This window comes from Vulpes vulpes, chromosome 15 (genome assembly GCF_048418805.1).
Source record: "Vulpes vulpes isolate BD-2025 chromosome 15, VulVul3, whole genome shotgun sequence".
In the NCBI taxonomy this organism is placed as follows: domain Eukaryota; kingdom Metazoa; phylum Chordata; class Mammalia; order Carnivora; family Canidae; genus Vulpes; species Vulpes vulpes.
In genome coordinates this window covers 87416772-87440792 of record NC_132794.1, presented here as the reverse complement: position 1 = coordinate 87440792, position 24021 = coordinate 87416772, and the positions used below count along the sequence as shown (strand labels likewise).

The 24021-nt window shown below is 43.2% G+C and overlaps 1 protein-coding gene across 4 annotated transcripts in view; it reads left to right on the top strand.

Annotated features, from left to right (window-relative positions):
* Positions 1–24021, top strand: part of PIK3AP1 (phosphoinositide-3-kinase adaptor protein 1) — a 116109-nt gene that overhangs the window by 66014 nt on the left and 26074 nt on the right. For all 4 annotated transcript variants that reach the window (XM_072739654.1, XM_072739653.1, XM_072739656.1 and 1 more), the window contains 5 exons: positions 925–1114; positions 15316–15411; positions 17796–17993; positions 21287–21355; positions 23386–23591. In XM_072739654.1, the coding sequence (XP_072595755.1) occupies positions 925–1114; positions 15316–15411; positions 17796–17993; positions 21287–21355; positions 23386–23591 (759 nt within the window). The remainder of the gene's footprint in view (positions 1–924; positions 1115–15315; positions 15412–17795; positions 17994–21286; positions 21356–23385; positions 23592–24021) is intronic.

Sequence of the window (24021 nt, the reverse complement as noted above, 5' to 3'; positions counted from 1 at the left end):
GCCAGTCCTTAGGTCTCATCAGGAAACCAACACATTGTGTGAATAGCAGATTAGCTCTTTTGGGGTAGTGATGATGAAAATGAGGATTTTTGTGGGTTGGTGCTGAAATAAGGATTGTGAAACACTGAAGTTTCTTACCAGGAAAAGTTGTACAGAGGTTTCAGAGAAGCCAACTTTCTGTCTTCACCTCCACAGGGAGGCAGAAGGATAGAGGGCAGCCTGTCTGACTGCAGGGTGCTTCAGCCAAGACTGTCTCTCCTCTGGGCACACAGTGTATCAAACCAAACACTTCAGAGCAGCCTCCTAGAAGGAACAGGGACTGGGCAGTGTGCTTCTGAGGGACATCTGCCTACACATCAGTGCAAGAACATTTTAGCTGCAGCCCTGTTTAGCCCATTTGGATTTCCATCTGGTTGGTCAGTAAGGGTTACAGTCGTGAGTGTCATTTGTTTCTTGTGGAGGAACCAGGGTACAGTAGAAAGGTCAGAAGGCAGGACTGCACGCCCTTGAATAAGGCACTAGGTTTTTCTGAGTTGTGTTTTAGGGAATATTGCAACTTTCTTGAGCAGCTTTGGAAAGGATGACATAAGGTGATATATGTGCGTGACCCACAAGCACCCACAATAGGTGCTTATTAAAAAGTTTTTAATTTATATTCTCTGGTCATCTGACATTTAATGATCATCTCTTGTGTGCATGACTGCGTGCTTAGTGTTGGGAGAAGATACAAAGATTTAAAAAAAAGACAAAACAATCAGAGAAAGACGTGGAACCTAGCCTTTGGGAGCTTTCAGGCTGGTGGGACAGCTGAATGGTGACCTGTATGAACCTTTACTTTGCCTGTCCCAAGCCCACTGAAGGCCTCACTCTACCTAGAAGGCCAGAGTGTCTCCAAGTGCCTGTGAGTCCTATCTTCTCTTTCAGGAAACTGTGGACATGCTGAAGAGTCACATCAAAGAGGAACTGATGCAAGGGGAGGAGGCTGACGCCGTGTATGAGTCCATGGCCCACCTCTCCACAGACCTGCTCATGAAGTGCTCCCTCAACCCCGGCTGTGATGAAGAGCTGTATGAGTCCATGGCTGCCTTTGTCCCAGCTGCCACCGAAGATCTCTGTAAGTAGCACAGCCCAATTCCACTTCCATCCATTGCTGACACATGGCTTTCTTCATTCTTGTGTGCAGTTGTGGAGGGTGGGGGGAAGTCCCTGGCTTACCACTGCCCCACCCCAGAGAGACGAAGATCCTGTTTTACACAGAGTTAGAGCTGTCATCATGTGCTGTGACAAGCATAATCCTTCTCCAAACTTCCTCTGCTGTGACTGCTGAGTGACTGGAAAGTGTAGGCAAAAGCCTGGAGGTCAGAGTTGAGGGAGGCATTGCTTTGTGATCTGAGGGGCCAAATCTGTGGCTCTCAGCCTTGTCAGTCCTAATAGGCCCTTTCTGTAGCAAACATTTCATAATGCCTTTTGTACCCTGACATGCCATTTGTATATAATATAGACTACCTATGTGTGAAAATTTAGAAATCACATATATGCCCTGATTGAAATAGAGACGTTAAAGGAGAGGAAGGATTCAGTATGGCTCTGCATGAGGACATAATGAGAAAGTCAGCTACAGGCATCTTCACTCAGAATCCCTGACATCACGCCTCAAATGCTGAACAACCAATGTATGTCTGTTGTATCAGTGACTCGACTACCATCAGCAATATTGGTATCAGGGCCTGGATTTTCCTGAGTGGTAAATATTTCTTCACAGTCTCCTTTCCATGTTCATACTAACTGAATCCCTAAAGATTCCATGCATTTTAAAACCATGCAGAAATACAAATTGTATTTATATATGAAGCTGTTTAGTTTTTAGGCTTAGAAATTTATAGACAGATTTTTTTTTGGGTAGCCTAACTTTAATGGATTAATATATAATAAACTTATTTCTAAAATATCATATCTTTAGGACAGCATTTTTCTTGTAAATTGTTTAACAAATTTTGCCCATTTTTTTGGTGGTTAACTTAATTGTTTTTTTCAATAGTGAAAGTAATACATTCTTATAAAAACTTGAAACAAAATAGAAATGCATAACTGAGTTACTAAAAGTCTGTATGACTCTACCCAAAACCAAGCAATGAGGCACTCCTAATAGTTTGGTGGGGTATTTGTCCATATTTTTCTTTGTGCCTGTTGATATTAAGAATTATACACATGTTCATATGCATAGAAATGTACATATGCATATATAAGTGCAAATATATATCATAAACAGTTTTCTTAACCTATATATATGACTAATGAAATATTTAGAAATCATGAAGGGCATAAAACACTTCATTATCCAGGATAGCCCTGCACATTGCAGGGTATCTATATCTTTCCCTGCTAAATACCACTGCAGTAGTCTCGAGACCCCTTATCTGAGGTCTCACTTTCCTGTGGTTAGCTATGGCCCAGAAGCAGTGGATACTCCCTCTGACCTATCTTTAGAAGGTCAGTGGTAGCCCAATGCTACATCACAATGCCTACATCATTTATCTCATCACGTAAGTGTTTTATCATCTGTCATCACAAGAAGGGTAAGTACAGTAAAATATTTGAGAACGAAATAAACCATGTTCACATAACTTTTGTTACAGTATATCGGTTCAGTTGTTCTCTTTTATTATTAGTTATTATTGTTAATTTTCTACTGTGCCTAATTTATAAATGGAACTTTATCATAGGTATGTTTATACAGGGAAAAATATAGTATATTTAGGTTTTGGTACTATCTGTGGTTTCAGGCATCCACTAGGGGTCTTGGCATATGTCCCCCAAGGATAAGGGGAATTACTGTCATTTCCCTCCATCCTGGTGACAACCTAAAACCCCCCTCTTAGATTTTCTTTTTTTTTATTTATTTTATTTATTTTTATTTTTTTAATAAATTAATTTTTATTGGTGTTCAATTTACCAACATACAGAAAAACAACCAGTGCTCATCCTGTCAAGTGTCCCCCTCAGAGCCCGTCACCCATTCCCCCCCACCCCCCGCCCTCCTCCCCTTCCACCACCCCTAGTTCGTTTCCCAGAGTTAGGAGTCTTTATGTTCTGTCTCCCCCCTCTTAGATTTTCAAAGCTTCCCCTAGAGGGCAGTACTGCTGCCTTTAAGAACCACTGGTCTAAATAATGTTGGACTTCGATGCACAGTTGGAGCAGGAGGACCTACCACAGGCCCTCAAACAGCCTTCTAAATATGTCACTACCAATTGCTATGAAATGCTAAGCACTCTGAAACACTTCCTAAAATTTAGCCTTTCTTCCCTCTGGACTATTCAATAGATTCAAGAAAGGCAAGACAAATACCCATCAACACATCAGCTTTATTGACAGAGGGCTTTCTGGAATGGGCAAGATTGAGTATTGCCAACCTTCAGGCTAAGAAGAAGACAGAGGGGCTTTGGGCACACGAGGCAGGGGGGTAAGCTTGAGTCTCCCACCCAGGAAGGGAAAAGCAGGCACCAAGAAGGCACCTTGGAGTAGAGGGTGTGGACAGCTCAGGGGCCGAAGGCAGACTCTGACACCAGCAGGGCCTTTGACATGGCAACCCCAGCACCTGGAAGCTGTGGTCCAGTCATTGGTAGGTGTTTGCTAGATAAAGTGGCTGCCCCTCTTGGGAAGCGGGGAGAATGAGGGAAAGTTCAGTAGATGCTACCTTCCTGCACCTGACATGGAGAACTAGAAGTGCTGGAAGAAGCTCTTCTCGAATGAGCCATGACCTAGCAGGGGGGTGAGGAGAGAAGGCATCATCCCTGCATCCACATCCTCTATCTCACTGAATCCTTCAAGCCACATAAAGATGCTTTGATTAACCTGCACTTTATACTTGAGAAAACTGAAGTTGAACAACTTTCTCAAAGTCTCCTAGCTAATAAGTGATAGAGCTCACATTTGAGGTCTCTGTCTCTAGGACCGTATTCCTTATTTCCTGCCAGAAACCTCCAGCTACTGCTATAAGTTTTAGTTGTAGTTTCTTCTAAAGAAGCCATCTAGCAGCTACAGCCACGGCCCCAATGTTAGCTCACCAAGAAGCCCCTGGCACCCTCTGCACTTGCACTTCCATTTATCTCTCTATGGACCCAACAAGTGTTTCTGGAACATCTAATGTGTTTTAGCTGCTTGCCTCTTCTGGGTGTTGGGGAGACAGGAGGGGCCAATACACAGTCCTTTCCAATCTGGAAGAGACCCATTCACGAAAGAACATTTGGAGGATAACTGGTACCTACTTGGAAAGTCAGAGACTGTGTATCCACATTTCTGTCTTGTGTCCTAACTACAGGGTAGTTGAACGGTTAAAGAATCCCCTGCTTCCCTAGCTGTTCTGTATTGACAGAGTGCCTTCACACACCTGGATGCTCCAACACAAGAAATCTCCTCGTCATACCAGTGGAAAGCTGCAGGTTATGCTAAAGGCAGTCACAGGAGGAACAATGAACTTTTCCAGCACTTCCCAAGGCAGTGGAGTGCTATGGAGCAGGCCTAGTTTGTGGCTGTTGGTGACTTGTAGAGTTATATGGGGTCAGGGGGATTCTGGTTGCCCTGGAGCTAGAAGGAGGCCACTAATAGATATGCTGTAAGAATTTGACTGCTCTGTGGATAGAGAAAGGAAACTCACTGCATTTTTCATTTGCCGGATCATATAAACTGCATTTTCTGATTCTAGATATGATTTGTTTTGTGTTTCTGTCTCTGTGGTTTAATCTTAAGAAGGACTATCTTACTGGCCCAGAAGGAGCAGCAACTTGTACCTGGGGAGGAACTATTCATTTTATCACCAGTGATTCTCTAGGAGAGAAACAGTTTAGTTCATAAATAAGCAGGAAAAACTGATAAATCTAAGATATGTATTTGCAACACCAACCAGCACAGTAATAACGTGCAGTGTCCACCAGCCCTTTCAAGTAAGTGGACCACTTTGATCTCATCTGTTATTTTGTCCTATCATCCTTGGGCTAGGTGGATAGAATTATCTCCATTTCACAGGGGAGAACACTAAGGCTCAGATTTTACTAGCTTATTTGAGTCCCAATGAGGGAGAACTGGGTCAGGAATCTGGGTCTGCATATTCCCAGAGGCAAGTCTGTCTGCTGTACCACTGGGACAGAGGACTCTCCTGGCCTGTCCTTCTAGGATCTGCATTTGCCAACCTTGGGATGGACACTTAGATAGGAGCTCTTTCCAGATGTCTCAAGAGCCAGGTTTCTCAGTGCTCTACCTTTGTTACCATTCAGTCCTCGAGGCTGAAAGTAAATGTATTAAGGAAAGCAAGTTATGTTTATTCCTACATTTGTTCACAGGATGAGCATTATGGAGTGTAGGCTTTAGACCAGCTCTTTACTACTTCTTTGGGGGTCACTCAAATGTATTGCGACAAATCTGCCTGTTTCTGACTTGAATTTTGGAAAAGGAAGAGTAGTAAGGTCTCCTTCTCCAAAGGGAATCCAAACAGCCATTAGGTAGGAAGGTTATGGGGGAAACTGCCCATGATGAGTAAAGTTGGCAGGGGAGTGATGTTGGCTTCTGACCCTGAGATGTTATCATTCCACTCTGGGCTCTCCTTCCCTGAACTTGCGTAGGTGTACACACACGTACCTGCACACAGTCACTCACACCCCTCACACTCATGGTCTTTAGTTTAGCTATGCTGCCACCAGGTGGTAACTACATGCCTTTGTTATTAGACCTTCAACTCTGTTCCCCATTCTCTTGAGAATTTTTTGTTAAAGACAGATTTAAACCATCAATTTCCTAACTTTACTATATATTAAGAAATAAATATCTTGGGATCCCTGGGTGGCTCAGGGGTTTGGCGCCTGCCTTCGGCCGAGGCGTGATCCTGGAGTCCCAGGATCAAGTCCCATGTCGGGCTCCCTACATGGAGCCTGCTTCTCCCTCTGCCTCTCTCTCTCTGTCTCTCGTGAATAAATAAATAAAATCTTAAAATAAATAAATAAATAAATATCTTTATTAAGGATAAGTTTATGCAAACACTAAATAGAAATTCAGGCCGTCCAGGGTTGAAACTGACCCAGTGGGGCAAAGGGAGGCTCAAGGCACTTCCTGACTCCCATTGCTCCATGTTTCCCCAGGTGTACAGGACCTGTGTGGGAGATGTAGGCACTTATTGAAAGCATGCTGGATTAAGTGTTTTATTTATTTTTAAAAGATTTTTAAAAATTTCATTTTAGAGAGAGAGAAAAAAAAAAGAATGAGTGGGGGAAAGGAGTGAGGCAGGGGGAGAGAGAGAAGCAGACTGTCCACTGAGCAGGGAGCCTGACATGGGGCTTGATCTCAGGACCCAGGGATTATGACCTGAGCTGAAGGCAGATGCTTAACCTACTGAGCCAGCCAGGTGCCCCTAAATTAAGTGTTTTAAAAGCTAATAAGATAAAATCCCCACCACCAGCAGTGACCATGCTCCCCTCTATACCTGTATAGTCATGGGTCAGGCTGTCCTGGGGGCCCTGCAAGCAAATCACTTTGCACTCTGGTTATGTATATGTTTCTCTGGTTACACACCCCATCTCATGAAGCCTGGATCATCCACGATAGGTACAACAGGTGCTCAACTATTTTTTGAATTTGAAAGTACCAGAAAATAGAAAGTTGTCCTGGATTTTGTGGGGTGGAATAGTTCGTTGACATTCCAGCGCAAGGACTTTCCTGATAGGTGGTGGTGAGTCATCTGATAGATGGCCCTGAGCACGGGATTTCTTGGGGTGAGGTGGGGGAGTAATGGCCCTTCCAGTGCTCCTGGCTGCCTTTCCTTTCCTGTCTCCTCTAATTTGCCCATGCTGTTCCTGCTGCCTGGATTGCCTCTTTTCTCATCTTGGAAAATGCTCAGAATCCTTCACAAAACCCAGACACTTCCATGTCCATATTCATGTGTTTATTCCTCGCTAATTTGTCCATTCAAACATTCATTCATTCATTCAGCAGTATTGATCCAACCTCTCGTGTGTTTCAATCACTGTGTCAGGCGACAGGGAGTCAGTAGATAAGAGGGCAGATCCCTGCCTCCCAGAGCTCTCCTTCTGGCAGGAGAGCTGGATATTAAATAGAAATAACACATAACTAAATAGAGAACTACAAACTGTGACAGTGCTGTGAAGGAAGAGGACACTGTGCACCAAGGGGACAGCTGTGGACGTGGAGAATGAGGGGAAGAGGGTGTGCGACTTAGCAAGTCATGGTGTCCCCTGCACCCCACTTCGAACTCAATTTTGTGGATGGAGTCCTGCCCAGCATAGAGTCTGTGTGCTTGCCAGGGGTGCTGTATTGAGGCATGAGATCCCTGAGACTTGTTGCTTCTCCTAGCCTGTTCATTCTTAGCCTTTCCTGCTTCATTGCTCAGCGCCCCTTACCCCTTGTAATTTCAGATTGCTGTTTCCCTTCTCTTTGTCTCTGTTTCTGTGTCTCTCCCCAGTGTGTGACCATCACTCCCTCTCTCTGCCTCTCTCCCTCTCATCACTTCTCCGTTAGGATGTGGGGAGGGTGGACTACCTTGCCGACATGGGCGATGAAAGCACTGTATTCCACCTGAGTGCATATGGCCCCAGTCAGGTTTCAGGTCATTGTCAAATGCTTTCCCATGCTGTTCTTTGCTCTAAGACTCTTTTTTTTTGGCTACAAAAATCCTTGCTAAAAAGAAAAATCTTTTGGCCTGCTTTCAGAGTTTGAGAGCCTTTCCAGAATAGCCTCTCAGCATCTGACATTTTACTGTATTAGATACTCAGATTAGGTTTTATATTAAATTAACAACACATAATCTGGATTGAGTTTCCACTGCAGCTAAGTGATCTAGATTTATGTCCCCTGAGGAGTATCATATGGGTTTCTTTGAAAATTCATTATTGCTCTTGACTCATTCCTTAATTAAGTGCCTGCCTAGGCTTTCTCTCATCTGTTCAAGCTTCTTTCATTCCAGGGATGGGTTCTTTCTGATTGACTCCCTAAATGAAGTACAGTGTAACTCTGTAGCTGGCTCTTTCCTGAAGGCCGTGGCACCTGGGTCTCCTTATTACATATTTTCTTCTTTCTATGGTCTACTGAAGTGAAAGAACTTTGCACTTTCTCCTAGACCAGCAGGTTTCTGGGCTTTTGAGTTTATTGTTAACTGACAAGTGGGGAAGGTTAAGTGCTTGGAATCTGAAGTATAAACCCTGAGCATCCAGGAATGTAGGGATTTGTTGTTCTGTTTTCCTTTACAAAATGTCCTTGTCTGGAAGCAGGCTGCCTTCACCTCCAGAATTTCCTGTGTATTACAGTTCACTGAGATGATACTCACTATGTGCCTGATTTGTATGTGCGCATGGGGTTATCGCATTTAGAATTTGAGAGAGTCTTATTATGCATGACTCTAAAAAACCTGACTCTTCATTTATTATTATAAAGGTAGTGTCTGTTATTCCTAGGACTTACTACCTACCATAGATATGGCAAATGGTGTTTGAAAAATAATTTCATGTGCCAGGGTAGGTTAGTTGGTATTTTTTTTTAAATTTACTATTTATGATAGTCACACAGAGAGAGAGAGAGAGAGAGAGAGAGAGAGAGGCAGAGACATAGGCAGAGGGAGAAGCAGGCTCCATGCACCGGGAGCCTGATGTGGGATTCGATCCTGGGTCTCCAGGATCGCGCCCTGGGCCAAAGGCAAGCACTAAACTGCTGCGCCACCCAGGGATCCCCGGTTAGTTGGTATTGAGAGCCTGAGGAGCTGTGCTAAAGATTCTGAGTCCAGAAAGAATGCTATGCCTGGTGAGTGTCTGCCTTGAGTATACAGAATAGAGACTCAGAGGTCAATGTATATATTTGCTGTCATTGGTCTAACTCAAAGATATTTATGTTCAATTCAGTATGAAAAGAGTCATTTTATTTAAAATATAAGTGGAAAGAAAGTCATTTTTAGGTAACTTCATTTAAGGCAGTGTGCAATGCCTACATCAGGCCAGGGCTGCTGAGGCCATGTGTGGCCACGATGGACTTACTTGAGTTGAGTGTGCCTTAATCCCTGTGTCATATTGCCCTTGCCAGCCCCGTGTAGGAAGGAAATTTGTGGCAGGCTAACTGTACTGGTACTTGTTTCCATCTGTGGTAGGCAGAGTAGAGCCCCTTAATCTGTGAATGGGCTAGATGACCTGGCAAAGGAGAAGGAGAGTTGCAGATGGAATTCAAGTAGCTACTCCCCTGGCCTTAAGTTAAGGGGAAATGTCCTGGATTACAGGGATAGACCCTATATATAATACAGGTATAATCACAAAGGTCCTTAGAAGTGAAAGAAGGAATCGGAAAACAGACCAGAGATGACTGTGAGAAGGACTCAGTCCAGCTAAGTTTGGTGCCTGGCATTGCTGGTCTGAAAGAGGGAGGAAGAGCTCCTGGTGCCAAGGAGTACAGGTGGCCTCTAGAAGCTGGAAGGGGCAAGGAGATCTATTTTCCCCTAGAGCTCCCAGAAAGGAAGGCAGTCCTCTCAAAACTTTGATTTCGGCCCAGTGAGACTCATTTTAGAGTTGTGAACTACAGAATGGTAAGGTAATAAACTTATGTTGTTTTCAGCCACTATGCTTGCGGTAATTTTTTTTACGGCAACAGCAGAAAACTAATACACTATCTAGGTTGCCTCAATATAATAATGGTATCCATTAATATTTAGTGCCTCACACTGTTGCTAAATATTTTACAAGCATTGTCTCCATTGGCCCCTACCATTTTCCTATGTGGTAGGTACTATTTATCCCCACTTAACAGATGGAGATACACAAGCTGAGTGATATCAAATATCTTGCCCAAGGACATAGAGCTAGTAAGAGTCAGAGCCGGGGTTTGAGCCCAGTTCTCCAGGATGCCAGAGTCCATGCAGGTACCCCCTACTTCTGGCCCTGATGTTGACCTGCACTAGTCATTCAGTCAGTGGCCAGTGTCTTCATCTCTATTGCTCACCTGGCTTCAGTTGCTGCCTTTCTCTAACTTGATTTCCCCCTGAATGCAGAGGATTCACTTGGCTCTGGCCCTTGTTAGAGTCTTTACTGCTGATCCCTAGGCTTTCTCCTGTGTCTGCAGACCACCTTCCTTCCCTTTTCTGCACCCTGTGCACATCATGCTCTTCCAGCCATGCCTCACATGTTCTGGATTTAGCCTCTGTCTTTAAGGTTAGCCTCTACCTATAATCCTGGCAGCACAGGATGGGGCCAGAAGGCATTGAAGAGCTGCTAGAATTTCCCTTCGGTGTTCATTGCTGAGCCCACAAATAAAGAACGTGATAGACCTCAGAAAAGCACAGGGTAAACAGGCATGGGGCCTCCAACTCAGGTCTGGACTGCATCAGTAGAGCCTTGGCAAAGGAGGAGAGAAGCCTGCAGCTCTGTCTGTCTGGGACTTGGTGTTCAAGAGCCATGATCCAGAAAATGCCTGGCAAACCTTGTCTGTGAGTCAGATTTCCACACATAATTCTATTATAAAGCATTGGCATTTGTTATCTTAAGAATTCTCCTATGTGGAGCAGCCCTGGCGGCTCGGCAGTTTAGCGCCACCTTCAGCCCAGAGCGTGATCCTGAAGACCCAGGATCTAGTCCCATGTCGGGCTTCCTGCATGGAGCCTGCTTCTCCCTCTGCCTGTGCCTCTCTCTCTCTCTCTCTCTCTCTGTGTGTGTGTCTCTCATGAATAAATAAATAAAATCTTTTAAAAAAAAAGAATTCTCCTATGCTTCAAGTATATTTAAATATAAAAATGTTAAATGGGTGTAGTTTTTTACTAGGAAATGTAGTATGTGTGATATTTGAGAATATGTGTCAAAATTCAGATATTAGAATGAACTCATAAGCATTTGTTACTCTGAAGGAGATTTGACTTCAAACAAAGTTATTGTTAAGAATAAGTAAAGGCGGAAAAAAAAAAAAAGAATAAATAAAGGCGGGGCACCTGGGTGGCTCAGTCACTTGGGTGTCTGCCTTTTGGCTCAGGTCATGATCCCAGAGTCCTGGTATCAAGCCATGCACTCTGCTCCCTGCTCAGCGGGGAGCCTGCTTCTCTCTTTCCTCCCCTGCTTGCTTGTGTTCTCTCTCACTATCTCTGTCTCTGTCTCTCTTGAATAAGTACAATCTTAAAAAAAAAAAAAAAAAAAAGAATAGGTAGGGGCCATCTGGTTGGCACAGTTAAGCATCCAACCCTTGGTTTTGACTCAGGTCATGATCCCAGGGTTATGAGATTAAGCCCTGCATTGGGACTCTGCTCAGTGGGGAGTCTGATTAAGACTTTGTCTTCCTCTCCCTCTGTTCCTCCACTCTCTCTAAAATAAAGAAATATATCTTAAAAGAAAAAAATGATTAAGTATGAATTGAGTCCTTTTTTTAAAAAAAAAAACTGTTCTCTGCTTAGGACATTAGCTTAGGTATATTATTTAATAATAAAGACAATAGGAATAATAGTAGTAGCAGCTAGCATTTTTAGCACTTTCTCTGGGCTAGGCACCGTGCTAGGCATGTGGCCAGCTTCTCATTTAATACGCATGGCAAACCTCTGAGATATATATACTACTCTTATCACCGTTTTACAGACAGGAAAAGAGAAGCTGAGAGGATTTAAACAACTTGACCCAAGATAATCATGGGCAAAGAGTTAAATGTAACAGCTATCATTTCCCCTTCTGCTTGAGAATTTGACCTTCGGTTGCCTTTCCAGCTCTGTTACCCTGGTAACCTGATAAGAGTCCGAATGTCAACTATGTTTCTAGGCAACATTGCCTATGATAAAAATGACCCCTAATTGGTTGGTAAATTGCATCTGGAACTGGGAGGAGCTATATGTGGACTCTAAATACCTGAAAGGGACAGCACACTTTGGGCTTTCCTGAGAACAGTGACTGTCATGCTTAGAGGACCCTGGAAGTGTGCCTGAGGAGTTGCCATGAGAAGTGCTACTCTTGTGGGCCATGAGGATGGCCTTTTCACTAGAGTGGCTCCCTCCACCTGCCTGACACAGATCTCATCTCCCTGCATGTGAGCTGCTGGACTTGGCACAAAGACTGCCCTCAAGGAGGAATGCTCCTGGGCCCTGTCCTGCTGGCCTGTGTCCTGCGTCCTCCTGAGTAGACTGGTGCCCTCAGTCATCTTGTGAGCCTGCATGATCAGGTGGATCTAATACAGTCTGCTTGGTGTCAGACTGATGGGTGTTGAGATCCTCCAGCTAGGAGTGGAAGAATCAAAATTGATCCTAGTCCCGAGCCTCTCTTCATCCTTCCAAGCTCAAGGAGGAGAAATAACTCTACTAAGGTCCCAGGACTAATATTTAGCAGATCCAGTTAAGGTGTGATTACAATATAGAAAGATCTGTTTGTCACAGGTAGGTCATTTTGCCCCACCTTGGTCATAGTACCCAATGTGCATGGCTCACAAGTGTCACTGGAAGGTGACTTGGTACATAGGTGGACAGGGGAGGTAGGTCATCCCTGGGGATTGTGCTTCTTTAGTTTTCCCATTGCATTTTCTTCTCTGCTTTTCAAATCTCCCCACCTCCTCCAGTTCCCCCCTCCTTTTTCAAAAAGAAAAAAAACCTTTATTTTGAACTGCTTTTAGATGAGAGGAAAGTTGCAGAAATGCTAGTGTTCCTGTATACTGTTCATCCAGGTTTCCCTGGTACTAGCGTCTTCTACAACCACAGCATAATTAGTAAAGCCGAATTAACATTGGTGTAGTACCAACACCTGACCTCTAGGCCTTGCTCCTGATGCCCTAGTTATCCCTACCTCTGCAGGTGGGATGCTAGATACTGATGGGATCTTAGATACTGAGCCTACAGAGGACTCCACAGCGCATGTGGTTATTTCTCCTCCAACTTGTAAAAGTCCCCCAGTCGTTCCTTGTCTTGAGTGTTGATCACCTATTTTCTAGAATGCCCCTCAATTTGTGTTTGTTATATGTTTTCTGTGGTTGGACCGAGGTTGTGAATTTTTGGCAAGAATACTGTAGAAATGGTGCTGTGATCTCCTCAGTGTGTTGTATCAAGGGATCCTGATTTATTTTTTAAAATGAAAACAACTCTGGGTATGTTTCAGAATCAGTTCCTTTATCTCTCTACAGTTTACATTATAGAATTCAGTGGTGACAGAAGAGGTTCCTCATTTGGAATCACAGAGCTTTGGACTAGAGAGTATCAAGCTTTGGACTCTTGACTATAGTCAATGTAATGTCTCCACAATAAACTGAAAAGGTAGAAAAAAGGAATGGATTTTTCTTCTTTTTCAGGTGATACTTCAGGTAACACAAACATGATCTGAGCCCTGTATTTCTTTATATATTTTTTTCAGTAGATTAAAAAGCTAAAGTATAAAAAGGTGAATGGTGAAAAGTCTTTCTCTAGTCCTTGTCCCTCATCTTTTTCGTGCTAGGAAACCGCTGATCTTAATTTCTTACATCTACTTCCAGGGCTTCTTTTTGTATATATAATCAAATACAAATATAGAATCTTATTCTCCCCTTCTTGGGGGCAATAGGTACTATATTGATTTTTCTAAAATATATTTGTTAAAGATTCTGATTAATCAAGAATATGTATTTCTTTTTCCTTTCATTGTTATTATCTTGGGGGTTTTTTTTTAAAGTACGTATTATAGCCCCCTATGAATCCCCTCTGGAATCCAGTTGTCCCCCTTTCCCTCTCCAGAGGCAACCATTACCATGAATTCAACATTTATCCCTCCCAGCTTGTAATATTTTATAAGCCTTAAAACTTTATATAAACCATATCATACTGAAAAACATCAGTCTGTAACTTTTTCATTCAATATTCTTCATTCAATGATTTTTATTTTATGGTCATAAAATTTGTATTTTAATTATCACAGGAATATGGAAGTTTGAAACAAGGTCCAGTAAGAGCTCTGCTTTGTAATAATGTAATATCTGGTCCCTGGGAAGTTTAAAATCAGTCATTTTTTTATAATTAAAAAAATCAATTAACCTGATAATTGACAAGTGAGCCACAATTTATTTTTTTAATATCCTGAAATTATTTTTGCTTTGGAAATCTAATTGTACATATTTGATCATAATTACCTGGATATTTAAGAAAAGTGTTAATAAGGTTTTTTTCATTTATGAAAGCCAAAGAAGCCACTGTGGGTAATATGGAAGACAAAGAAATATATAAAATAGAAAATAAAATGTCCATATTCTGTCCTACTTCAGAAATAGCTACTATATGCATTTTGACATATTTCTCTCTAGTTTTTTCTATGTATATAGAAATATTTTGTTTCAAAACTAGGATTATGTCACATGAAGTTTATTATCCTTAATACTACTTCATGACCATGACCTCTTTTCAGTGACTATTCTTGGGAAATGTGACATAGTTACAGAGAAATCTTCATACAAATCCACCAGATTTTATTTAGCTGGTTCCCAAAGATCAAAGTGATTAGGAAATGGCAAATCTATGTATATTGATTACATTCAAACCATTTTTTCCCAAAGTATACTATTCAACTTCAAACTATTTTGCCTAAGCAAATAAATCCTCAGTAATTATGTGATATGACATAGAGAATGCAATCTTTGATACTATCAAAGGTCTACTTTTAATGCAGGGTTGAAATTTTGCTCCCAAAAAGCATACTTCAGAATCATAAAGTAATAGGGTACTGTTGGTTACTCAGGTTGGAGTAGAAGGTACTGTGCTAACCGAATGGTTTTCACACATGGTTTGGGTCTTTGTGGGTTTATGTTTAATAGTGAAAACCAAGTCAATATGCTTCCTCCTTATAAATAATCAAGTCCATGGGTGACCTAGAAATAGAGTTCTTGTTGCTATGTTGGTTGAGATGGCACTATATTGATTGAAGTGGCTCCAACATGTTCTTTTTAACTGTTGCATACTGTTCCATTGTTTGAGTAAGCCGCAGTATACCTATTCTTTGTTATTTTTGCTTCCAGTTGTTTTTTGGTTGTTATAAACAATGCTATAGTTATACACTTAAAAATTAAGCCCATTGTTTCAAATGCAGATGAGCATATCTACCTTTGAGACCTGTGGTCTAGGAAAGGGCCTGAGGGTCATGAATGTTACTCTTCTTTATACCTCACACTTACAGGGAGTCCTTATTAAGTAGATAGATAGTTGTTGGTTGGATGGATGGATGAATGCAAAGGAAGATGGATAGATTAATTAATTATTGAATTTCTTGGTCCTTTTGATTTGTCAAACCTTGTATATCCATCTGTATAATCTCCTTGCCTATGTGGAATAACAACATATAAACTCTTAGTCTCCTTTTCTTCTAGATGTCGAAATGCTTCAGGCCAGTGCATCTAATCCAATCCCTGGAGATGGTTTCTCTCGGACCAGTAAGGACTCCATGATTCGCAAGTTTTTAGAAGGTAATTTGCAACTGTGAACAGGAAGGCAAAAAGAGGGAAAGAGAAACAAATGTAAGACATTGCCTGTTTCCATATGATGGTTACTCCATTAAAGGAATGGACTGCCACATACCTGGCAGATAGCATGATTGAAGACACTCCATCCCCGTGAGCTTCCCCATTGGCCTGTAACAGTAGGCCAGGAATTCCCACCACTGGAGCCACTCATCTGGATAACAAGCTGCCTTCAACAAGACCTGTTTTAAAATGCATATGTTTCTTTTGACTAAAATTTATTGAGTATTGACTAAGCAAAGTGCTACTCTGGATGTTGGGCTGAAGGACACAGAGGAAAATAAGATGTGATCAGGGCCCTGGTGAAGGTGGAGAACATAGGGGGAATATACACAAACATTGTTAAATTGAGCCTGTGCTGTGTCATGGTTAAGAACACAAACACTGATCTGTAGTTCCCCCTTCAGTTGGCTGGAAAACCTTGGACAAATTCTTAACTCCTCTGGGCCTCAGTGTCCTCAGGTGAATGTTGTGAGAATTAAATGAATTATTGTCCATTGGGCCTCAGAGCAGGGCTGGGCATAGAGCAAGCAATGAAGGCTTATGATTGTTTTCATTCTTCTCATTATTATTATCATTGAAGGTCAGAGAAGGAGGGTGTTAAATTGTGTGGCTAATTCCTTAACTCCGTCCAATCATTTATAATTAATGGGGGCAGGGTCTGTTGATGAAGTAGGCATAGAAAGCAGGTGCTAAGAGGATGGATTTCAGGATGGAAAAAGTAGTTCTGACAGTGAAGAGGAAAGAAAAGTTCTAAGTAGTGGTAGATAAACCATAGCCTAGCTAGCTGCCTGTTTTTGTAAATGAAGTTTTCTTGGAACATTTTGTATCCATTCATTTAGTATTGTCTATGGCTGCTTCCACACTGTAAAAGCAGAATTAAGTTCTTGTGTGCATGGGGGTAGGCACCTTGGAAATCACTGTCACTGGTAGGGTAGCCAGCTGTTTACCCAGGACACCTCATTTTGTTGACATAAGACAAGCTTCTCCAGAACTACTCATGCCCTTGTACAAGATGTTCAAAGGCAAACAGGTGGGAGCTTCTTCACTAGTTGGAAACTTTCCCGAAGGCAGAGCCTCAGAACTTAGAGCCCTGGGATGAGTTGGGGCCCCCTGGTTGGTCAGTCCTCTGGACTCAGGATACAGAGAAGCCAAGAGCAGTCTCCCTGCAGCTCAGAAAAGATGCAACTAAAAATCTTCCAATAAATCACTGGATTGGAAATCCCATAGGAAGAAGGCCCAAGCATTATTCATTCCTGTATCTCAAACAGGTATTTAATAAAGATTTGTTGACTGCTGGGGAGAAGAAAGAAGTTAGAGGAGAACACCTACTATGTGTAGGCACTGGCTGCATTTCCTTTACCATCTCATTTTGTCTTCACAATACTCCTGTGAATAGGTCTCAGAGGGAAATCAGGCTCAGAGAGGTTATATAATATGCTCAGGATCACCACAGTTCACGTGTATGAGGAGCAATGGCATACAAAGTCAGGTCTGCTGAGATTCTCAAAGCCAAGGGGATACAACATTCAGGTCCTGGCACAGAATATTGCAGCCTTCCACCAGGAAGGAGGCAGTGAAAACCTTATGGCTGTGGGACCCCAAGGACAGACGAGGAGTTCCTTGCTTCTGTCCTAAATCTTTCTCGTTGATGGAGAGCAGAGTGTGGGCAAAGGTTGCAAAAGAGTAGTAGAGCATGGAGGTTAATAGCACAAATTCTGGAGTCAGCTTTCCTGGATGCCAGTCTGGCTCTAAGTAACTTTGGGCAAGTTATTTAAATCCCAAAGGGCCCAGTTTCTTCATTTGCAAAATGAGAATAATGATTGTAGTTATTCCACAATGTCATTATATAATCAAAGGAGGTAACTCAGGTAATATGCTTGGAATAGCACTTGCAACAAAGTCATTTTGATGCTGAAGATGAGGATGCTGGAACCTTTGGTGGTGAGGTCTGTGGCCACCCTCACGCTGCTGCCTGGGAACCTGGGGGTGGTTCCAAGTGTCCTTTTTCTTTGGGGGCTATGCTCTCTTTTCTATAGTTCCACTGGGATGAATAACTGAATCCTAGCAATAAATACAACTAAGATGAGCCTAGTGCTCATTCCCTTTTGCTGCATTGATGGGCAGGCAAATGAAGGTTGCATCAGTGTTTTCTCAGTTGCTTCGCATGGGGTTCTTAGTAGACCATACAGGGGACAATATAGGAGAAGATCTTTGCCAAAAGACAGTACTGTACAAATAAGTTATGGTCCACTCTCTCTGCTCTTATGACTGCCAGTCACCGAGTTTGTTTAGCCACTGCTTTCAGGCACCTGTCTCTGTGTTTCTAGGTAACAGCATGGGAATGGCCAGTTTGGAGAGGGAGCTGCACCACAGTGGTCAGGAGGAAGATGTGTATCACACGGTGGATGATGATGAGGCCTTTCCTGTGGACCTGGCCAACAGGCCCCCCGTCCCGGTGCCCAGGCCAGAGGCCAATGCTTCTGGTACTCATCACCTGTCTGACAATGAACCATACATTTCTAAAGGCAAGTATGGCAGGGAGTGATGCTCAGCGAGGTCTTCAGGCTTCTCAGCCAGAAGTCCCTGGATTCTCTTAACTTCTGAACCATTGCTCAGAGACTATCGCCTTCTGAATGGTCTCTAACTAGCCTCAGGAGATGGTGTTAGAGCTCAGGGCAGATTTTGGAGCTGGCTCACAGGCCATGATCAGAATTCAGTTCTGGCTTTCCTGGATGCTTTCATGCGCATTCTGAAGACAGGGAGGTAAACAAGGTTTACCTCTACTCCAAATGGCAAAAACCCTCATAAATTTTTATCTCCTTAAACTATTGTTATTATTGATTTTTTGATAGCTAACATTTATTGAAATCTACCAAGAGTACTCTATTTGGAACGTGTCATTTAATATTTACATTAATGTTTTAGGTAAGGGCTGTTATCCTCCCCAATGTACAGATGAAGAAAACCGAGACTTACAGAGGTCACTATTACCACGTAGCAGAGTCAGGATTTGAACTCAGGGTGCCCAACTCCACAGTCCCAGCTTTCTACCACTATGTTAGGATGTCTGCCTACCTACACTAATACAAATTGGTAGGGGATCCCTGGGTGGTGCAGCGGTTTAGTGCCTGCCTTTGGCCCAGGGTGCGATCCTGGAGACCCAGGATTGAATCCCACGTTGGGCTCCCGGTGCATGGAGCCTGCTTCTCCATCTGCCTGTGTCTCTGCCTCTCTCTCTCTCTCTCTGTGACTATCATAAATTAAAAAAAAAAAAATTGGTGAGAGTTGGGTTTGACTTCTTCACAGTGATCCCTGGAAAATCAAGTAGATACTGATGCATTGTCAGTTTCGCTCTTTTAGGACTTGATTGTATTAATAGGATTCCAAGTACTGTAAGAGCTAAGAATTGCCAGATCTGTGCATCTGACCTCCATTCCATTTTTAAAAAATTTTTTATTTATTTATGATAGTCACACACACACACACACACACACACACACACACACACACAGAGGCAGAGACATAGGCAGAGGGAGAAGCAGGCTCCATGTACCAGGAGCCCGACGTGGGATTTGATCCCGGGTCTCCAGGATCACGCCCTGGGCCAAAGGCAGGCGCCAAACCGCTGCGCTACCCAGGGATCCCTCCATACCATTTTTAATAGTATAAGAAGGTGTGGAAAGTATGATAAAAGGAAATCACAAATTGGGGAAGGTAGCCCTCAACCAGAATCCCAGGTACAGGGCGACCAGTTAAATATGAATTTCAGAACAATGGCAAGTAATTTCTGTTCCAAATACCGCATTTTAAAAAAAGATTTTATTTATCCATGAGGGACATACAGAGAGAGAGAGGCAGAGCCACAGGCAGAGGGAGAAGCAGGCTCCTTGCAGGGAGCCCGATGTGGGACTTAATCCTGGAACTCCAGGATCACGCCCTGGACCAAAGGCAGGCACCAAATCGCTGAGCCGCCCAGGGATCCCTGCATTTTTTTTTATTTTTTTATTTTTATTTTTTTACAATTTTGGTTTTGGTTTGTTAAACCTGGCAACCCTAAACTGGGTAGAAATATAGTTGAGGGACATTTTGTAGCCAGGTGTTCTCCGTGATTGCAGTTTGCCATTCTCTTGGGTAACATCTCCTTTGGCATGTGCAGCAGACACTATTGGTGCTCTCCCCACATCCCCCTAGCTCTTTATATTTCTGTGCCTCCTGGTTGGATTATGCCTATCAGGACACATGTGTCTTAGTCTGACTGCTTTCTCTGGTAGCTGGAGCCCCATCTGCCTTAGCAAGTCAGGCTGGAAGAGTTGAGGGGATTAACACCCCTGAGCCCTGGAATCTAGTGACTGATAGATTGGTGGCTGAGTACCCCAGCATCCTTGCCCTTCTGCTGGGAGAACTCTGAGGTGTTTGTTCTACATTGCTTTCCAGAGTTCCCTAGCTTGCCCACCCTGGTAACTTACTGGATACCCACCCTGTATTGTTTTATCCACTTCCCTGTCTCACCTCCATCACTCCCCACATCGACTCTTTGCACCTGGATCCTTGTCCTCAGGTCTGCTTCTAAGTGAACCCAAAAGAAGAAGCATGTGAATATGTATTGATAATTCCTAAACGGTATGAGGGGAGGAGAGAGTGTTACTGGCATGGCTCATTGTGGGAGCTGGGACAGGGGCACAGGTGATTCTTAATGCTCCCTGAAGGACTTGACTAGGCAGCTAGGGAAGCAAAGGAAAGAGAGGCAGTGGTTGGAGGCCAGAACCCCTGGGTTTGTGCCCCAGCCTTTGTATTTCCCAGCCGTACAGCCTGGGACATGAGGTCAGTCATTTCGTACTCTTTAGCTTTCCTTTCCTCATCTGTAAAATGGGTACAATAGTGATACATGTAGACATTTATGCATCTATCATAATCCTACCTAATATACTCGGTCAGAGCCTGATTGTGAGGATCAGATGGGAGGATACATTTATAAACTGTAGAGCACCACGCAGGTATTGCTCATGTTAACTAGCATGCCAAAGTACTACTGTGCTATTGGCATCCATCTCAAGGTTTGGCTAACATTGAGAGCTTGTTTGTGCCAGATACTATTCCAAACACTTTCCACATATTAACTCATGTAATCATCACAACAACCATTGAGGAAGGTGCTGTTATCATCACCATTCTATAGATTAGAAAATGGAGACAAAGACAGGCCAAGCCTCTTATCCAAGATCACATGGTGCCTAAGTGGCAAAGCCAGGATATGAATCCAGGGAGCCTTAATCACTATGCTTTCCTACCACCAAGGGAGCATTGGTCATGTCTCCATTTTTCTTTTTAGCTTTTGTGGGTCTGTTGCTCACTGACTGACTTCATCTAAGTCCCTATAGAGCCGTGCACTCATTCTATCTGCTCCACTGCTCCGTGTTTTGTCTTGTTGACATGTTAAGTGGCACTTCCTTTTATTCTCAAGCTTCGGGGTGTTCCATAGCCAGTTTTGGGTATTCCAGGGTCCAGCTCGCATCCTCGTTCACATTACTCTTTTCTTTAATGATTCATCATGTCCTCTGGCTGGCTTTGGCTTTCTGGCTTTGAGACCTAGTCTGTTTGGGCTGTTTTTCTTCCATGATCCCTCTAGCTTTGGCACCTTAGTTGCCTCCTACTGGAGTTTTGATTTACAGACCTGAATATGGTGGTCCAAAATGTGATCCATCATTTCCATTTTTATATACAATTTTGGCAATTTTTTCAGTAAATATATAAAACATTATAAAGCCCTTTAGAAAGAAATCTGATTTGGCTTTTACCTATAATATTCTTTATCTCATAGTTTTTGCAGAAAAAAGTCAAGAGCGGCCTGGGAATTTTTATGTTTCCTCAGAGAGCATCAGGAAAAAAGGTAAGCCACACATCCTCAGCTTTCTTTTGTTTGACCTGAACTTCTGGGTGGTAGAAGTGTTCATGCTTCAGTGATTTTCATGATTTTCTTTCTATCTTTTTAAATATTTTATTTATTTATTTGAGAGACAGAGACAGTGCATGCATGAATCAGGGGTTGGGCAGGGGGAGAAGCAGACTCCCTACAGAACAGGGAGCCAGCTGTGGGACTCAACCCTGAGACTTCAGGATCATGACCTGAGCCAAAGGCAGACGCTTAACCAACTGAGCCATCCAGGCGCCCCTGCTTCAGTGATTTTCCGGTGTAACAACCCTTTAGCGTTGAAATACAGAGAGATCCAGGGGATACCATAGGTGGTGCTGTAATGATGGTAAAGGCGGAGGAGAAGAGATTGGGGTGCCCTAGAATAGTGTACAAATTAATTATACTGAGAATGTGAACACACTAGAATGTGTCTGTGAGAACACACAAAAGCACAGTGTAAATAGTGAGATTGGTGCCAACAGGATGAAAGTGGGCAGCCTGGCACCAAGGCTTTACCTAAGGATACAGCCCTATCTTGCTATTTACCTACCCTATCTGTACCAGCTAAACTACACTTTCATTTAGCTTTTATTTAAGAGATATTTTGCTTGCATTTTTCTTCTTTTTTTTTCCTTCTCAAAAGACTTTTTGAGGAAGTATGAGACGATAAGTACTCCTTTTTTCTTGGTCAACTTCCTTGTATTAAACAGAGGCATTCAGTATTATTCTGTTGATTCTTTTGAAAAGGAGAAATGACACCATCTAAGCTTTTTGAAGGACTTAGGTTGTAAGAGTGGAATTGATTGGCTTAATGCATTTTGTTTTCTCCCCACACCCCATCTTCCAGCACAATTAAAGACAGCCTTGAGGAGGGCAAACCTGGGAGAAAGGTTTGTGGGTGTGTATAGACAGATGAGTGAGTGGTTGGGAAGAATGACAGATGAACTTCTTTGAAGTCATCTCTCTTTTTCCTTCTTGCTCTCCCCCTGAATCACAATGTCCAGATGGGGTCCTGCTAGAGAAATTTAGAGTTAAAGATAGTCCTAAATGAAATGAGCAATAAAATGTTGAGTTGTCCTAATAAGCCCTGGTGGCCCCATCACATCTGCAAGTAGCTCATTCTTCACAGAACCTAGTGGAGTCACAGCCTGGAGAAAGAGGGGTTGCTTTCATATTTCCTTAGAATCTCCAAAGCAGAGAACCATGAATTTGTAGTGTGGAGGAAAGGTTGGCAGAGGAACAACCCAAAGAGAGCTACCTGGGACATAGCACCTAATTTATACCTGGTGACGTTGGAGATAGATCATGGTTCCATTGACATCCCAGTCTTCTCAAGCATTTCATGTCCATGGGTCCATAGTCATTGTGCCCATGCTGCTCGGAGGCAGGGAGGATAGTGAGGGCTGGAGTATGTTGGGAAAAGCATCCTACCTAGAATTTCCTGTATATTCTTTCCTGGGAGTAGATCTTAATCTAAAGCAGTAGTTCTTAGTTGGAGGTGATTTCTCCTCTCCCTTCATTGCCTCCCAGAGGATACTTGGCAACGTCTGGGATGTTTTTGGATGTTGCAGCTGAGGTAGGGGATGCTGTTGGCATCTAGTGGGTAGAGGCCAGGGATGAGGCGACACATCCTACAGTATACAAGATAGCCCTCCAACAACAGAGAACTCTCCAGTCCAAGGTGTCAATAGTGTCTAAGTTGAGAAATGCTAGTCTCATGGCTTCTCAATAATTCAGGTTTGGGGGATTCTGTTAACTTGTTCAGTGGATGCCGTTCATGCCTCCTAAAATGTTGCGGCCTTGTCTACTTTAATGTAACAGGCTTTGAAATGATTCGCTGCTTCCCTCTCTGATTTGATGTCATACGTCCCCATTCTCAGTTCTGCATGTAATTGTTCTTTTGAGGCATGTTCTCTTGAATCCATGACCAGCCTCATTAACCCCACTTGTCTGCCTGCCCTCCCCAGTTGGGGTGCTGTCACACTGAGTTTTGCTGTCCTTTCCAGAGCCTCTCGTCAGACCTTGGAGGGACAGGCCCCAGTCGAGTATATATGACCCTTTCGCTGGAATGAAAACTCCTGGCCAGCGGCAGCTGATTACCCTCCAGGAGCAGGTGAAGTTGGGCATCGTCAACGTAGACGAGGCTGTGCTCCACTTCAAAGAGTGGCAGCTCAACCAGAAGAAGCGGTCTGAGTCCTTTCGCTTCCAGCAGGTAACCAGCTCTGTATGGTTTGTTTCATGTCCATTTCTGCACTGGCCAGAGTGGAGGGCTGGGTCCGTGCTAGCTTGTGTGCTGCTGTAGCTGAGTGCATATGGCCAGCCTGTGACTGGGTTTTGAGTGTCATTGTGAGCCAATGTGTGTGTCTGTCACCTGTAGTCTGTAACCAACCATACAGACCCTGGCTGAGAGCAGGATGGCTATGCTGGCTGTTGTGAGGCTAGAGATCAGGAACAAAGACTCAACTGTCAACCCTGATTTTTCCACTGCCACTTCCCTCCGCATGTGGCCCTATACTTTTGCTTCCCAGCTTTTTTCTTTTCAGAGCCATTCTCTCTAATCCTAGTGCCAACACTCCCACAGAACTATCACACCTTTGAACTCACAGGACTTGGACTGTTCCCAAGAAATATGATTAAGACAG